The sequence below is a fragment of the Canis aureus genome, chromosome 10, assembly GCF_053574225.1.
Source record: "Canis aureus isolate CA01 chromosome 10, VMU_Caureus_v.1.0, whole genome shotgun sequence".
Lineage (NCBI taxonomy): Eukaryota > Metazoa > Chordata > Mammalia > Carnivora > Canidae > Canis > Canis aureus.
The window spans coordinates 54,302,815-54,321,387 of NC_135620.1; the positions used below are offsets into that span (position 1 = coordinate 54,302,815).

Sequence of the window (18,573 nt, forward strand, 5' to 3'; positions counted from 1 at the left end):
ATTTTTCTCTCAAAATTTCAATAAGCATACTAAGACTTTTGTTATTTCAGTATCAATGCAATGAATTATACCCATAAGATTCCCCTTCCCACCATGTTATTCATAAGATGAGACCTATAACGGGTTGTAACTGACTTATCTTTCTTAATTTCTAGGCTTAATAAAGTCATCTAGAATTGTAACTGGAGTCACAGCATTGCTTTATTGTTACTGTTTACCTCGATGTATTTTCTCATCATTCCTTCATATATTTGTTTTGCACAACTGCTATCAAGTGTTTATTCAACTTTATTTGTCTTACGCATTTGATCATTCTCCACTGTGTCTTACATACCATATCTCTGGCATTCCTTCTATTATATATTTGTAACTGTTTGTTGTGTGAACTGTATGAATAATTGTTTTCGAAAGAGATTATAGGATATGCGTTGTCTGTGTTTGCATGTGCCAACAATGTCTTTTTAACTCTCATATTTGTGTAATGGTCAGGGTGTGTAGAATTCGAGACTCATGGCTCCTTTCCCTCAGAATTCCGTAAACCTTGTTGCACTGGCATCTACATTTAGGGTGGCAGAGCAGCAAGCCAATGGAAGCCAGCCAGATTCTTGTTCCTTTTGGTAAATATGCTTTTCTTCTGTGGAAAAGTCTATAGAATTAGTTTGGCATATGTGCAAATCACAACTTATCCTTGGATTGATCGTACATAGATACATCATTTGCTATAATTCTTACCTGGTGATCAATAAACCTTTTATGAATAAAATATGCAAAATTTCTGTTCAGCAAAATGTTTTTCTCCTCCTTAATTATTTTTTGTCTTTCATATGTTTTGTTTTCTTCTCATGAATAAAATTATGGATTCCCCCGGTCTACCTTTTATGTCTCTGACATGTTCTCAAATAACCGAATTTTCCCCCTCTCTCATTTTTTCCCCTTTTAAATCCAAGAGGTAAACTTTAGTTCTTTTTAATTAAAAAGTTCATTTTAAGCATTGTTGTATCTACTTTTAAAGACTTCGGTTGAATTTTATTTGATCACCAATTGGATTTTTCCCATAAGACAAGTTTTTACCTCCTAGTCAACTTTTCTCCTAGCTTCTCTTCAGTAGACTGCTTCTGTTTTCTTGATTCAATAGCCTCCCGATTTCCACAGAGAATACCACTGAGACTTTTCTTCACTGTCTCACCATTTTCCTGCAATAACTCTTTTCCAGCAAAGGCTGTTTGTTTTGATGGTACTTTATTTCCTCCCTACTGGGTTAATAGTTCATGTCAGCTCTGAGACTTTCTACTCTGCTCATTCTTTTAGCTGGACTTCTAGATTGCTATCTATTGGGAGCTGACATGGAATTCCTCACCAGACATGGGAGCAATTGTTAGATGTCTGCTGGTGAACATCGCCTTCTTCTCCCTCTGACTGCCCTGTACGGTTGGGCATTCTTAGCTTGAAAACACCTGATGGTCACCACTTGGCTGCACGTTTGGTCAAGCCACATCAGGTCAAGATAATTCATCTGATTCTCCTAAATACATCTCCATTTCCATATCACTCTGCTGACCTGTGGGAGACCACTGATCTCTAGGGACAGGAGCCAGGAAAAGGGGGATAAAAGGCCTGGACCTTTGACCCTTGCATCAGTTTTGCCACAAGCTACTAACCTCTCTGTTCCAAAGCTGTGAATGATTTTCTGATGGGGACCATGATTAAGGACAGGAGAAGAGGTTAATAATGGAGGCATAGGAAGGGAACAATTCAAGCGGCAGTTTTAGGAATTAATATGAAAATAAGGAGAAAGAAACAATGAGGATAAAGATAAAAATATTACTGTTTTTTAAGATGTTGTAGGACATGTTAAAAGTACCATGAATGCAGGGCCCATCCAAATATGTTCAAAGAAAAAGGCCAAGGAGCAATGGAATTACAGACCTATACAATAGAGTTTTGTAAGTTAAAAATAAAACTTGAAGAGTCATTTTTCCTGGCGATCAATTAGTTCAGTATGCATCCCAGAGATAGACAGCTATGAGGCTTGACCATGGTATATACTTTTGTAGAAGTGCCTATAGAATGAGAGAGCTATGTCCCATCAAATGCTTCCTATTCACATAAAACTCTCTGTGTAGGGATCCCTGGGTGGTGCAGCAGTTTGGCGCCTGCCTTTGGCCCAGGGCGCGATCCTGGAGACCCGGGATCGAATCCCATACCAGGCTCCCGGTGCATGGAGCCTGCTTCTCCCTCTGCCTGTGTCTCTGCCTCTCTCTCTCTGTGACTATCATAAGTAAATTAAAAAAAAAAAAAACTCTCTGTGTAATCAGAGTGCCTATGTACCTTAGATGAAACTGGACTTTTAGCTTATCCTCTGAGTGCCTCAGGTGAGAGAAACTAGGGAATAGAGATCTATCAGGAGCCCTCCACCATCACTGGATAAAGTGTTTGTGAAGTACTAGGTTCCTCACAGCAGCCTTCACGTCCTTGTTCCTCAGGCTGTAGATGATGGGGTTGAGCATGGGGGTCACCACCCCACAGAAGAGGTAGGTGAGCTTGTCTGAAATCTCCTGCTTGTCTGCCCCCTGAGGATCCTTGGATTTGGGCTTCCCATACATGAAGAGGATTGTTCCATAGAAGACGACCACTATAGTGAGGTGGGCAGAGCAGGTGGAGAAGGCCTTTATCCTCCCTTCAGCTGAGGGGATCCTCAGGATGGTAGCAATGATGAACATATAAGAGACAAAAATAAACAGAACTGGAATGCCTAGGAAGATTACATGGGCTACTGCCATACCGATCACATTGATGAGATGTCCGCACAGGACAAAATCAGCACAGCCAGGATCTCACAGATAAAGGGATTGATGATATAGTCATGGAAGGCCTTCTCATTGCTCAGGATGTTTACACCATGGGAGTCATGCACCCAGCCTTCCAGAAACTGGCAGACATGAGGACATACACAGTCTTGCTTTGAACACAATGTACCTAGGAGGTTACAGAGCCACATAGTGATCAAATGCCACCATGCTCAGTAGCATAATCTCTGTGGCTCCCTTGGCAAAGGAGAGAAACATCTGCACAGCAGACGTGGAGAAGGGGAATGGCTTTCCTGGGAGTTACGAAGCTGTCAAGAATGAGGGAGACTGAGATGCCCAAGAATGTGGGTTCCCAGTGAAGAAGTCATGAACATCTCCTGGTGGGAGGTAGACAGGGTCACCAGGATGCATACCCCATTGCCCTCTGGATCACTAGATACATTAGGAGGATGAGCACAAAGAACATTGGCATCGGAGGAAGGACTGGGCTATTTGGGCTGGATCCTTTCAAGTTCTTCTGGTCTTGGGACCCAAAGAACTATCTTCATATTCCAGAAGGAAAGAGATTGGATGCATCTCAAGTAGAAGCACTGAATCCAATAAGGGGTGATGGTAGAAGTAACTGGAGGGTATAGTTAAGCATACTGTGGAGGAAATTACTAGGGCTGAATGAAAAAGTTAGAAAACAGAAGGATTGAATTCTTTGTCATTGGAGGTGTCCTAACAAATGTCTGTTGACTACAATCAGGAACATTGGAGAGGAACTGCATGCCATAGGATTGAATAAGAAAACCCCCTGAAGCCTCTTCAGGGCATGGCTCCACTAAGGGTCTGAAGTTTGCTTAAATGGCCGCTAGATGTCATTTGTGTATTTGCAATGGCAAGTTATTCTCTACTGGTGCAAAGTAGAAATCAGGAACAGGATGAACAGAAGGATATGAAATATTATTAACAAAATATGTATCCTTACGGAACTCTGTTTTAGTAAGTATAAGAAAATGTAAATATCACTTGAAGCAGAAACTTCCCATTACTAACATCTAGTCTCAAAATTGGATCAACTTTCTAAATTCTCTTTTTAAATAAGTCTACCATTTTCAAAGAATTTCCTCGAAGTTGCTGTCAAAATGTTGCTTTTCAACTGCTACCATCTTTGAAATTCTCATTCATCTTGGGTGTCTATCATCTAGCTAGGGACCATGTGTTGCTCCTTTCCACACGGCACACAGGACTGTGCAGCATTCAAGATACAACTACTACTACTATCTTCTAGTTCCATTGTGCTTAACATTTACAAGGCACTTATCTATAATTTCCTATCGAATTCATGTGAAATCTAGAAGTAAGGTGTTAAAGTATGAAGAAATAGACTGGGAAAGTTTAAACAACCCTCCCAAGGTCATAGGTATGAAAATGCTTTCCAACTTTTATCCTGCTGAGCTATGGATGCTCAGAAAATGCTACAGAGTTTACGTGTCTTGGACATTCACAGTGTACTGTAGCATACTAAACACTAGATAAGTCCTGGTACAAAGAAACGTGTCAAAGTCCTGGAACAAAGAAAGGTGTCAAATGTTAGCTCCCCCAACCCAAGGTCTTCCAATATATTTAGCTGCTGTCTGTCTCTCCATCTGTCGTATCTATACCATCTTTCTTTTTATCAGAATATAGGTGAAAATCTAACTGAATACTAGCATTCTACTGGGAATTGCTGTATGTGATGAATAGCAAATTCAAACTCTATACTCCTTCTTACATTTATTAGCAGTGTTTCGTGATGTGAAGTACCTTGAGAAAAAATAGCCTCATGTTCTATACCTAAAAAGAAATTCAGTAAATCAGAATAGATTGTTCCCACCCAAAAGCTCTCTATGTGGAGAACTTGTCTTTGTCTCTTCTTAGAACTTCAGGCAATTTGAGTGTCATAAAAAAAAGGTCCAAAATGAAAATTCTCACTTCCTCCTTGTTGCTCTGACTCTCCTGGGGAATCCAAGAGGAATGGCAATGTTTCTGGGAGATCCCTCGATCTCCCAACTGTGTTGCTTAGACACAGTACAGGTCATTCAACTCACTCTAATGGTTCCAGTCTCCTCAGTTTTACTATGTGTTCAGAATGTCTTTGTATATAAATTAGACCTTCATTGTCTGGCATGAGTTGAAACTCTCAGATATATGGCTAAGAATCAGAAGATGCATCTGAGAAGTTAATCATTCCCTGAAAATGGACTGAAGGGCAAGCAACCATTCTGGATAACTTGACTTGTCTTTTGAATGGCAGCTGTAATGCTCAAAAGTCCTCTGTCCCATAGGATGAGAACCACAGTGGAGCCCTTCTACATCACCTGGTGAAGCATTTCTGTGACATCAGGTTCCACACAGCAGACTTCACGTCCTTGTTCCTGAGGCTATAGATGATGGGGTTGAGCATGGGGGTCACCACTCCATAAAAGAGGGGAATGAGCTTGTCTGAAAGGTCCTCTTTATTGTCTTCCAGCGAATCCTTAGATTTGGGCTTTCTATACATGAAAAATAAGGTCCCGTAGAAGATGACCACCACAGTGAAGTGGGCAGAGCAGGTGGAGAAAGCCTTTCTCCTCCCCTCAGCTGAGGGGATCCTCAGGATGGTAGCAATGATGAACACATAAGAGATAGAGATAAAGAGTACTGGGACCCCCAGGAAGATCACATTTGTCACTCCCATGCTGATGACATTGATGGAGATGTCAACACAGGCCAATCTCAGGACAGCCAGGATCTCACAGGCAAGGTGATTGATGACATTGTTTCCACAGAAAGGCAACTGAATTGTCAAGGATGTGTGTACCACAGAAGCAGTACCACCAATAGCCCAGGAGCTGACAGCCATGGGCACATAGGCAGCCTTGCTCATGACCACAGGGTACCTCAGCGGGTTACAGATGGCCACATAGCGATCAAATGCCATCATGCCCAGAAGCACACACTCTGTACCTGCCATAGCAAATGAGAAGAACATCTGCACAGCACAGGCTGAGAAGGAGATGGTTTTCCTGGGGGTCAGGAAGCCATCCAGGACTAGAGGGACTGAGGAGGTTGTGTAGCAGATGTCCAGGAAGGAGAGGTTCCCCAGGAAGAAGTACATGGGTGTGTGCAGGCGGGAGTCAAGGATGGTCACCAGGATGAGGACCCCGTTGCCCAGCAGGATCATCAGGTACATCAGGAGGATGAGCACAAAAAACATTTTCTCCAACCTTGGGTGGTCTGAGAGTCCCAGGAGAATGAACCCCGCCACAGGGGAGGACCAGTTGGCTTTTTCCATGTGTTCCCCCTTCTGTCTTCACCAAAGCACAAAAGCAGCATTTGAGGCTTTCTTGTGAAGCGTCTCAGGCATCTAGTAAGCCGTCAAGTCCCAGCTACGTAGTAGGAGAGCGTACGCGTATAAGAGATAAAAGAGATAATAGGTAGGTGTGCTTACCCCTCAGATGAGAGAAGGTCCAGGCTGGAACAGAGTTTAGCAATATTGTACGCAGCTGTTTGCGAGGGAGTTTTTCTCTCATTGCCTGTAAAAGCAACTGAGGCCCAGAGGGGGAAGTGATCTGCCCAAGTTTGAGTAAAGTGGTAATATACAGAGGACCTGAGTTCAGCAGAGCTAATCCCCATTCAGAAGGGACTTTTCCTCTGCTTTATGGTGAGCATTAGAAAATGCTATAAATTACATCTTTTTTATATACATGCATAGATATTTCATGTAATCTCAGCTTTCCTATATTCTCAGGTACAAGAATCCCCAAGCTGATCTAATTCTTACAACTACCAAGGTTTCGAGCCTTTTTAACATCGATTCCATTTGGAAGGAACTTGTTTAAAAGTGTACATCTAAATCCAGCCAGGATAAAGCCGAGGTAAACGTTCAGCAACATGAGGATGACTTCTTGACTCTGCCCACCCTCCGCAACACAGACGTGACCATTGTCAGTACTGAGATCTGCCTGTTTTAATACACATTAATGGCAATATGTGGGGATGTGCCCTCATGGGGAAGAGCTTTATGAAGTCCACGGAAGCAGTAACCCGGGCGAGTGACCCACACTATGGGATGAGAGCCATGAGCTTACTGACCAGTTAACTCCATTCTTAATGACCACGCTGGCGACAGTTATCACATAGCAGGATATATGGCATTCACTTCTAATCCCACCTCATTAGACTATTGGTGAAATTCTAAACTAACGGTGACTAAGGAATGTTTTCCTTTGTCCCCTCATGTTTATACTTTATTCTTGGGTAATGTCTGACTCTGCCTCCATTGTGGTGTTTCATGCAAGCAGCTAGCTTACAGGAAGACTTGTATGCTTTTGTGTAGAGGATTTCCCGTCTCTCAGAACAGTTGCCCAGACTCTGTATTCAGAAACCCCACTTGTAATATGTCTATAGCTCTTTCTTAATGGGGGTGGTGTATGAATATAAAAGATAGTGAAAGGGAATAAAGGGGAAAGGAGAGAAAACGAGTAGGAAATATCAGAGAGGGAGACAGAACATGAGAAACTCCTAACTCTGGGAAATGAACAAGGGGTGGTGGAAGGGGAGGTGGGCGGGGTGTGGGGGTGACTGGGTGACAGGCACTGAGGGGGGCACTTGATGGGATGAGCACTGGGTGTTATTTTATATGTTGGAAAATTGAACTCCAATAAAAAAATTGAGGTGGTGTGTGTGCCTGCGTCCTGTGAGTGTGGGTGCACATGTGTGTGTGTATGTGTGTGTGAATGTATGAGTGGGTGGAGGGTAGAAGAGAAGTGGTTAATCTTTATGACCATATATTTTGTGCCACTTCTTTGCAACATTCCACAGAGAAGATGTTATCTCTCAAGTTTTATGGGTAAAAGTAACCAAAGCTCAGAGGAGCCAAAGATTCGGTTCTTAAGTTTGAGTGACAGAGCTGGGGCTGGATCCCAGGCGCCAAACCTGGGTTCTTTCCACCAAATAGCTACACAGATACTTAAGAGAGTCTGTCTCTCCAATTCAGCCCTGTGTATTCTCTGATCTGTCTCATTGTCCACACGCTCTTGCTTCAGTCATGGTAGGACTTTATGTCAGATATATTCTCAGGCAGAGTAGCTCATGCCCTGAACCTAGACTTTGTCAGCCTCGGCACTAGTGACATTTGGGGCTGGGGAATTCTTTGCCGTGTGGGCTGTCCGGTGCATCATAGGATGTTTAGCACCATCCCTGACCTCTGCCCACCTGTTGCCAGTAGCACCTGCTCCTTGAGATGTAACAATTAGAAATGTCTCCACACATTGCCAAATGTTTCTGGGAGGAGAAGGAGGTACCAATCGTGCCTGGCAGAGGAGCACCGATCTAAATGAGGAAGGGTTGCCCCCATTATGCAACCATGGGTTTCATTGTGTTTTCCATACAAGCCTAGGACCCTGCCCCATCCCTAATTCAGCACGTGAGGGTGCTCCCGAGTGCTCAGTGCAGGCCCATTCTGGGTGCTTCACCATGAAATTCTGCCCCAGCCTGTCTCCCATTCCTCCCAGTGGCTCTCCCAGCCCCAGAAAAGGAAAGGTCAATGCCACAAGCAGGATTCAAGAGTGACTAGGATATGCTGTGGTTGGAGACCAGGGACGGTGGTTCTGTGAGAGAGGCCATCCTGTCCACTCTTTCAGACAGAACTGTGTACACAGAAGCTGATTCCCATGGACAATGTGCTGTGGACATGAGCGATGCACAAGATTTGACCCATGTGAGAGCTGCTGCCATGGAAGTCCTTCATGCCTGCCATGCTGAATGAAAGCTGGTTCAATTGGAATGAACTGGATGGCTAGGAAGATCTTGCACACTGAGCCCAGGGCTGTTTGTGACATGGATATCTGTGTAGCTTGAGCCAGTCCTAGGCCTCAGTTTGCCCCTGTGCATTGTGAATGGGCTGAACAAGTGCTTCCCAGGGCATCCCAACTCTGTCGTGAGCTGTCCAGCACTGTCCTCACCAGACAGGGAGCAGACTTTGATGAAGGAGACAGCCCACTCTCTTCAATGTGTGGCACGCCCGTGTGTGTGTGTGTGTGTGTGTGTGTGTTTGTGTGTGTCTGTGAAGGAGAGCTCTGAGTACTTGGTTTCCCCTCAAGATATGGCCAGTTGGAAATAATGCTGTGCCAGGCTTTGGAGGAGATTCAGGATGGAAGAGAACAAAGAGCTCTGACACCTACAGCCCCAGGTGGCCATGTGTCAGCCTGTGAGAGCCAGGAAAGGAAGGGAAGTCTTTACCTTTGTGGCTGCATCCTACAGGTATGACACCTCAGCTTGTCCCAGGGACAGAGCCTTGCTTGTGGGCTGGTCACTACTGATCTCTGGAGCTAGCAGGCAGCTGAGAAGAGGACAGGAACACAAGGTGGTCCAGAGCCCCATGCACACGTACAGCCTCTCTGGAGCAGTTTGCATAGGAAACAGAATACATGAAAGGCCCACGGAACTCAGGAACTCGAGCTTTGGGAAGAAATTCCAAAGGATCAATGAGAGCAGAAGGCCAGTATCTCTCAATAAAGGCATTCATCACAGCCTTATTTATGAATGAATATGGGAAACAAAATACCTACTAATAAATGGCTGACGATGCCATTTCATATAATGAAATATTAGACTTTAAGTTATGTTTATAATTGTATACCGTTACACTACAATAAAGGAGGAAGAATACTTGTGTACACACTCTTATACTCAAAGTAGATGGTCTTGACTGAGCCACCCAGACACCCCAATATTATCAAATTATCTAATACAATGGGCAAAAATTACTTTGTGTTCAGGGGGGAGATTCTCAGTATAGTAATTTCTCATTAGAAGCATTTTGCTTGGGATGCCTGGGTAGCTCAGCGGTTGGGTGTATGCCTTTGGCTCAGGGTGAGTACCCAGTTCAAGGATCGAGTCCCACATCAGGCTCCCTGATGGGGAGGAGCCTGCTTCTCTCTCTGTCTATGTCTCTGCCTCTCTGTGTCTTTCATGAGTAAATAAATAAAATCTTAAAAAAAAAAGAAGCATTTTGCTTGGCAAAGTTTTGGTTCCTGCCCTGCCAACACCTCCAACTGTGGTTTGCAGCCGAAGATGGCCTTTCTGACATATGGTCACAAGGTCAATAGCAGGCTCAGCTATATCATGATGCCTAGGTCACTCACCTCACTTCAGCTCATCGTGTGGCCATTTTCTCATCTTGTTTCTTCAAAGAAGAAGGGAGGGTGCAGTACAATAAGATACTTAGGGAGTCACATGCACATAACTTTCATTACAGTATATTGTCATAACTCATCTATATATTGGTTGTTGATCTCTCACTGTGTCAGATTTAGAAATTAAACTTGATCCTAGGTATGTATGTATAGGAAGAAACAGGATACACAGAGTTCAGGATTCTCTGTGGTTTCAGGCATCTATTGGGAGTCTTGGACTGTTTCCCCCATGAAAGAGGGGTAGGAAGAAAGTGAGGGAAATAGAACTAGCTACAGACTGGGAGTCACAGACAATGATAGGTCCCAACTTGCTGTCTGCTCACCCTCTGACCCTGAGCAAGGCTCAGTCTTCTGGGAAATCTCAGCAAGAAATCAGGCTGCTTTCCTCCCAAGGGTCTGGGCTCCTCCCAGGGAGGATGGAACAGCAGTGTCAGGGCAGGGGCTTGGTCACTAGTGAGCTCTGTAGAGCATGAGGGACTGCTTGGGTTTACCTTAGCTGTTCCTCTCTGCTCCAGCAAGCTGCTCACGGTCAGTTGCAGCTGGAAGGTTCTTGGAGCAGAGGCAGGGTGAGGAGGCAAGTCTATCTTTGGAAAATGCTCTTCAGAAGTCATGGCCACCATCCCTGTCCCCACCACAGCCCAGAGCTCCCTACCTGCATCCTGCTTGAAGACACTTCTCTGGGTCTTCTGATATCGGACACAATTCTCAGCTTCTCACTGTGCCCTGGGCCAGGCCCCGGATGCCACAGAAAGACCCTGGACACTCCCCGGCCGGACTTCCTTTGCCCCTGAGATCCTCTTTCTTCTTCTCTGCTGACATCCTTGTGGGAACTTTAGCCTCTGCTGCTGTTTCCTTCGCATCCTTCCTCCTAGCTGTGCAGGCTGACTAGGTGCCTCAGCTACAGACTCTTCCTGGACAGGACCTGTCATCCTGATCTGAAGCCCAGCGATCCCAAGGGTACCTTTTCCCCAGCAGTGAAAGGATTCCCCAAGCAGCAGCTGTGATCTCTTACAGGGACTCTGTTAGTCCCAGAAGCAATCTAAAGTTTGGAATGTCAAACGTGCATAGGGTACAGGCCTTAAGCATACCTGGGGCCTCCAATTAAAGGTAACAACTGGGACACAGTCAACTGGGAGAAGGTCAACTGGAGAAGAGCATACAGCAGATGCCACTGTCTTCTGAGCTTTCCCTTTGGTCCCAGACCAGCCAGTGCTCCATTCAGAGACAAAATACATTGTCCCATGTGAGTCCTAGGCATCCAGAACGGGGAGACAGGAGAAATATCTAACTACAGCAGCAGCAGAATTGACTATGTTCATTGAGGCCCTCCCATGTGCCTGTCACTGGGACAAACACTTTGTAACCATTAATTTAACATTTTCTCTACTTCCTCACCAGTATATGTTATTTCTTGTCTTTTTTAATGTAGGCATTCTGACCATTGTGAGGTGCAGAATGTCATATCCAGAAAAACGTTGTTGAGGCCAATGTGCAAGAATTTGTTGCCTATGTTTTCTTTTAGGAGTTTTATGGTCGAGTCTTTCCTTTCAATCTTTAATCCATTTTTATTTCACTTTTGTGTATGATATAAAAATTAGTCCAATTTCATTCTTTTGCATATAGCTCTCCAGCTTTCTCCACACCATTTATTGAAGAGACTATCTTTTCCAGATTGGTTTATTCAAATTCAATTAACTAACATATAATGAATGTATTATTGGTTTCAAAAGTAGAGGTCAGTGATCCATCAGTCTTTTATAACACCCTGTGTTCATTATATCACATGCCCTCCTTAATGTCCATCACCCAGGTACCCCGTCTCCACACCTCTCTCCCCTGCACCGACCCTCAGTTTGTTTTCTATGATTAAGAGTCTCTTATGGTTTGTCTCCCTCTCTGATTTTGTCCTGTTTCATTTTTTCTTCCCTTCCCCTATGATCCTCTGTCTTGTTACTTAAATTCCACCTGTAAGTGAGATCATATGATAATTGTCTTTCTCTGATTAACTTATTTTGATTAGTATGATATCCTCTAGTCCCATCCGCATTGCTGAAAATGGTAAGATTTCATTTTTCGATGGCCAAGTAGTATTCCACTGTATATACAAACCACTTTCTTTATCCATTATTTGTTGATGGACATCTGTGCTGTTTCCATAGTTTGGCTATTGTGGATATTGTTGCTATGAACAGCGGGTATAGTTGCTCCATTGGATTACTACATTTGATTCTTTGAGGTAAATCCCTAGTAGTGCATTTGTTGGGTCATAAAGTAGCCCTAGTTTTAACTTTTTGAGGAAGCTCCATATTGTTTTCTTTTTTTTAAAATAAATTTATTTTTTATTGGTATTGAATTTGCCAACATATAAAATAACACCCAGGGCTTATCCCATCAAGTGTCCACATCAGTGCCTGTCACCCAGTCACCCCCAACCCCCGCCCACCTCCCCTTCCACCACCCCTAGTTCGTTTCCCAGAGTTAGGACTCTTTCATGTTCTGTCTCCCTTTCTGATATTTCCCACTCATTTTTTCTTCTTTCCCCTTTATTCCCTTTCACTATTTTTTATGTTCCCCAAATGAATGAGACCATATAATGTTTGTCCTTCTCCGATTGACTTATTTCACTCCGATGTTTAGAGCAGCAATGTACAAAATATCCATATTGCTTTTCAAAGTAGCTGCACTAGTTTATCCTCTGGCCAACAGTGAGATAGTTCCGTTTGCTCTGCATCCTCGCAAACCTCTGTTGTTTCTGCATTGTTAATTTTAGCCATTCTGACTGCTGTGATGGGGTATCTCATTAGTGTTTTGATCTGTATTTGCTAGATGCGGAGTGATGTGGAGCATTTTCTCATGTGTCCGTTGGCCATTTGTATGTCTTCTTTGGAGAAATGTCTGTTCCTGTCTTCTACTCGTTTCTTGACTGGATTGTTTGTTTTTTGGATGTTGAGTTTGGTAAATTCTTTGTAGACCTTAGATACTAGCCCGTTTTCTGATAAGACATTGACAGACATCATCTCTAGTGCTCAGGTTGTCTTTTGGTTTTGTTTACTGTTTCCTTTGCTGAGCAAAAGCTTTTTATCTTGATGAAGTCCTAGTAGTTCATTTTTGCCTTTGTTTCCCTTGCCTTTGGAGACGTGTCTAGCAAGAAGTAGCTCTACTGAGGTCAAAAGGTTACTGGCCTTGTTCTTTTCTAGAAATCTGGCCATCTCTAGCCACATCTATCTATGGAACAAGTTTTGTTTGGCCCTCGTAATGCTTATCTTGATACGATTAAAGAATTTGGGGAGGACAGTCAGCTCAACTCCACAAGCACCAGAGGTAAGCAGTGAACCTGGAGCTGGGACAGCTATTCTTCATCCCCTCCCCAACTCCTACATTTCTTCCTGACAGCAGTTGCCTGGGGTCCAGGAAGATTACCTGTTTGAAGAGTCAGGCAGCTCCTGCATCACACCTGGTCCTTTCCCTCAGTCCAGCATCTGAAATGCTCTGATTCAACATATTTGGGTGAGTACATTCTTGACATGTGATCATCTGTGATGTTTGATTTGGTGGTGCTAGTGAAAGCTTTCAATGGATATTGTAATCTCTTGAAGATTTTAGGTATCATCCTAACCTGCAGTAAATGGTCACTAGTTGTAATGAGGTGGAAAATGATCAGCACATACGCAGAGCCCTGAAAGCCTCCTTTGGACAGTGGTCTGTTCTAGACAATTTGGATACCGCAAAAACACGGGCTGAGTTGAAGGCTGGTTTTCTTTGCTTCTGAGACCTTTAGGTCAGGGAGCTCTCATGTTTGCCTCCAAGCTCTGAGCTTGGACCTTCCTTCCCTAGTAACAGAATGGGCCTGCTCTAGGGATGGGAAAGTGGATGGAGCATGGCTCATGCCAACCTATTGGCAAGAGGGAAGAAAGCTTTTGAATGAGGGTACTTGGGTGGAGGGTAGTTAAATGTCCTGAGGCTTACTTTCAGGGCTTTTCCTTCTTCAAATTGAACATATCTTATTATTTCTCCTGTTGTTGTATGATCATTATAAGTGGGTAATATTCATATAGGTCTCTTATAGTTCTTTATATATTTTCCCCTAGGTCGTGTAAAGTGTTTGTGAATTATATAAAACCACTCTAGTGTACTTTCTTACTACTTCTTGTAGTTTTGGCATTCGATTAAAATTGTTTCTAGTCAAACAACATTTGTGAATTGTTTTCTTTTTTTCTTCATCTCAATATTTATTTTCTTTATCTTCCTGATCTCAATTATTAGCTAGACTCTGCAGATGTCATAAACATTGTAAGTGGGTGTCCTAATCCAAGTTGTAGGCATGCTGCTTGCTGATGTTCTGATAGTTTATTGCATGTCAAGGATGACTTCCTCTATTTAAGTCTGCTACTTTAAAAAAGTCAGAAATGGAGGTAATTATCAAGTGACATCTCAATATTTGTTATCGAGATCACTGATGCGGGACTCGATCCCGGGACTCCAGGATCATGCCGGGGGCCGAAGGCAGGCGCTAAACCACTGAGCTACCCAGGGAACCTCCACCGTTTCTTTTTGAATCTATTACTAAAATCATTGCAATAGATCTCCTAATCTTTCCTAAAGTTAGAAACCTTTAAGCCCTTTAAGAAACTGGGTAATGTGTATCATGGATTTAATACACAATTATTTAAATCTACTCAAGTTCAGTAATGACTTTTTCATTTGATAATTGTTTTTTAAATAAATAAATATATATATTTATTTATTTGAGAGAGCAAGTGAGTAGAGGGGCTGAGGAAAGAGAATCTTAAGCAGACTCCCTGCTGAGTGTAGAGCTCCATTCAGAGCTAGATCTCACTATCTCAAGTTCACAACCTGAGCCAAAACCAAGAGTGGGATGTTTAACTGACTGGACCACCCAGGCACACCTGGTCAACTCTCTTTGTTCATTTACCATCATTTAATTCTTACCAAAACTCTTCATCCTACACTAGTCTACTGGTATTTTCTCTCAAAATTTCAATAAGCATACTACGACTTTTGTTATTTCAGTATCAGTGCAATGAATTATACTCATAAGATTCCCCTATCCACCACATTTTTCATGAGACCTATGGGTTGTAACTGTACTTCTCTTTCTTAATTTCTCAGCTTAATAAAGTCATCTAGATGTAACTGGGGTCACAGCATTGCTTCTTTTTAAAAGTTTTTATTTATTTATTTATTTATTCCTAAGAGACACATAGAGAGAGGCAGAGACATAGGCAGAGGGAGAAGCAGGCTCCCTGTGGCATCATGACCTGAGTCGAAGGCAGACACTCAAGCACTGAGTCACCCAGGCATCCCACAGCATTGCTTTGTTGTTACTGTTTATCTCGATACATTTTCTAATTGTTCCTTTATATATTTGTTTTTGTATGTTTGGTATCAAGCATGCATTAGACTTTATTGATCTTAAGCATTTGATCATTCTCCACTGTGTCTTACATACCATATCTGTGGCATTCCTTCTATTATTTATTTGTAACTGTTTGTTATGTGAAATTTATAAATAAAATTTCTTTTTGAGAAAGAGATTATAGGGATATGTATTGTCTGTGCATGTGCCAACAATGTCTTTTTAACTCTCATATTTGTGTAATGGTCAGAGCGTGCAGAATTGAACACTCACAGTCCTTTTCCCTCAGAACTCTGTTCCCCTGACATTTCATTTAGGTGCCAGAGCAGGAGGCTAATGGCAGCCAGATTCTTGTTCCTTTTTGGGAAATATGCTTTTCTTCTGTGGAAGAGTCTATAAAATTATTTTGGCATATGTGAGAATCACAACTTATCCTTGGATCGACTGTACATACGTATGTCTTTTGCTACCATTCTTAAATGGCAACCAGTGAACTTTTTATGAATAAAATATGCAAAATTTCTATTCAGCAAAATGTTTTTCTCCTCCTTAATTATTTTTTGCTGTTCATCTGTTCTGTTTTTTTCTCATGAATAAAATTAGAGTTCCCCAGGTCTACATTTTATGTCTCTGACATGTTCTCAAATAACCGAATTTTCTCCCTCTCTTTCTCTCTCTCTCTCTCTTTTTTTTTTTTCCCTTTAAGTCCAGGAGGTAAACTTTAGTTCTTTTAATTAAAAAGTTCATTTTAAGCATTGTTGTATCTACTTTTAAAGACTTCTGTTGAATTTTATTTGATCATCAATGTGGACTTTTCCCATAAGACAAGTTTTTACCTCCTAGTCACCTTTTCTCCTAGCTTCTCTTCAGTAGACTGCTTCTGTTTTCTTGATTCAATAGCCTCCCGATTTCCACAGAGAATACCACTGAGACTTTTCTTCACTGTCTCACCATTTTCCTGCAATAACTCTTTTCCAGCAAAGGCTGTTTGTTTTGATGGTACTTTATTTCCTCCCTACTGGGTTAATAGTTCATGTCAGCTCTGAGACTTTCTATTCTGCTCGTTCTTTTAGTTGGACTTCTAGATTGCTACCTATTGGGAGCTGACTTGGAATTCCTCACCAGACATGGGAGCAATTGTTAGATATCTGCTGGTGGATATCACCTTCTTCTCCCTCTCACTGCTCTGTACAGTTGGATATTCTTAGCTAGAAAAGCACCTGATGGTCACCACTTGGCTGCACATTGGTCAAGCCACATCAGGACAAGATAATTCATCTGATTCTCCTAAATACATCTCTGTTTCCACATTACTCTGATGACCTATGGGAGGCCACTGATCTCTAGGGACAGAAGCCAGGGATGAATAACATCTTCAAAAAGAGGAAAGAAAGAAGTCCTGAGTGTTTGACACTTGCATCAGTTTTGCCACAAGCTACTAACCTCTCTGTTCTAAAGGTGTGAATGATTTTCTGATGGGGACCATGATTAAGGACAGAAGAGGTTAGTTATGGAGGCATAGGAAGAGAACAATTCAAGCAACAGTTTTAGGAATTAATATGAAAATAAGGAGAAAGAAACAATGAGGATAAAGATAAAAATATTACTGTTTTTAAAGATGTTGTAGGACATGTTAAAGGTACCATGAATGCAGGGCCCATCCAAATATGTTCAAAGAAAAAGACCAAGGAGCAATGGAATTATAGATCTATACAATAGAGTTTTTGTAAGTTTAAAATAAAACTTGAAGAGTCATTTTTCCTGGCGATCAATTAGTTCAGTATGCATCCCAGAGATAGACAGCTATGAGGCTTGACCAATGGTATATACTTTTGTAGAAGTGCCTATAGAACGGGAGAGCTTTGTCCCATCAAATACTTCCTATTCACATAAAACTCTCTGTGTAATCAGAGTGCCCATGTACCTTAGATGAAACTGGCCCTTTAGCATATTCTCTGAGCCCCTCAGGTGAGAGAAACTAGGGAATAGAGATCTATCAGGAGCCTTCCACCATCACTGGATAAAGTGTTTGTGAAGTACCAGATTCCTCACAGCAGCCTTCACATCCTTGTTCCTCAGGCTGTAGATGATGGGGTTGAGCATGGGGGTCACTACCCCATAAAAGAGGGAGGTGAGCTTGTCAGAAATGTCCTGCTTGTCTGCCCCCTGAGGATCCTTGGATTTGGGCTTCCCATACATAAAGAGGATTGTTCCATAGAAGATGACCACTACAGTGAGGTGGGCAGAGCAGGTGGAGAAGGCCTTTTTCCTCCCCTCAGCTGAGGGGATCCTCAGGATGGTAGCAATGATGAACACATAAGAGACAGAAATAAATAGAACTGGAATGCCAAGGAAGATCACATTAGCCACTGCCATACTGATCACATTGATGGAAATATCAGCACAGGCCAACTTTAGGACTGCCAGGATCTCACAGGTGAAGTGGTTGATGATGTTGTCCCCACAGAAAGGCAGTCGCATCGCTAAGGATGTTTGCACCGTGGCAGTCATGCTTCCAGCTGCCCAGGAGCTGGCAGCCATGGGCACATAGGCAGCCTTGCTCATGACCACAGGGTACCTAAGTGGGTTACAGATGGCCACATAGCGATCAAATGCCATCATGCCCAGTAGCACACACTCTGTGGCTCCCATGGCAAAGGAGAGAAACATCTGCACAGCACAGGCTGAGAAGGGTATGGTTTTGCTGGGGGTCAGGAAGCTGTCAAGAATAAGGGGGACTGAGGAGGTTGTGTAGCAGATGTCCAGGAAGGAGAGGTTCCCCAGGAAGAAGTACATGGGTGTGTGCAGGCGGGAGTCAAGGATGGTCACCAGGATGAGGACCCCGTTGCCCAGCAGGATCACCAGGTACATCAAGAGGATGAGCACAAAGAACATTTTCTCCAGCTTCGGGTGGGCTGAGAGGCCCAGGAGGATGAACCCCATCACAGGAGAAGTCCAATTGAACCTGTCCATGATATATCTTCCCTGTCACCTACAGGAACTCAGAAAGCCAACTTCCTGATCTCTGATACCTAAAGTGGGCAGAAAGCCACTGAGGAAACTTGTCTTGCTGAACAGCTGAAGAACAGCCCTGGAAGTCTGGGAGACTCTTCACATTGTTCTAAGTAAATGCAGAGAAATTGGTTAAAATCTACTTTGTGATATTTGGCTCCCATAGAGGTGTTTG

The 18,573-nt window shown here is 42.9% G+C and overlaps 2 protein-coding genes and 1 pseudogene across 2 annotated transcripts; all 3 read right to left on the reverse strand.

Annotated features, from left to right (window-relative positions):
• Positions 1–2,417: 2,417 nt before the first annotated feature.
• Positions 2,418–3,279, reverse strand: LOC144321538 (olfactory receptor 13C7-like; annotated as a pseudogene).
• Positions 3,280–5,145: 1,866 nt separating this feature from the next.
• On the reverse strand, positions 5,146–6,105 carry LOC144321746 (olfactory receptor 2S2-like). The gene has a single exon (XM_077911006.1). It carries the CDS (start codon positions 6,103–6,105, stop codon positions 5,146–5,148), a length of 960 nt encoding a protein of 319 aa, XP_077767132.1.
• Positions 6,106–17,399: 11,294 nt separating this feature from the next.
• Positions 17,400–18,359, reverse strand: LOC144321747 (olfactory receptor 13C7-like). Its single transcript, XM_077911007.1, has one exon. It carries the CDS (start codon positions 18,357–18,359, stop codon positions 17,400–17,402), a length of 960 nt encoding a protein of 319 aa, XP_077767133.1.
• Between the last annotated feature and the right edge of the window lie 214 nt (positions 18,360–18,573).

Coding starts and splice junctions, on each gene's coding strand:
- LOC144321746 (XM_077911006.1), bottom strand. CDS start 6,105: ATGGAAAAAGCCAACTGGTCCTCCCCTGTGGCGGGGTTCATTCTCCTG.
- LOC144321747 (XM_077911007.1), bottom strand. CDS start 18,359: ATGGACAGGTTCAATTGGACTTCTCCTGTGATGGGGTTCATCCTCCTG.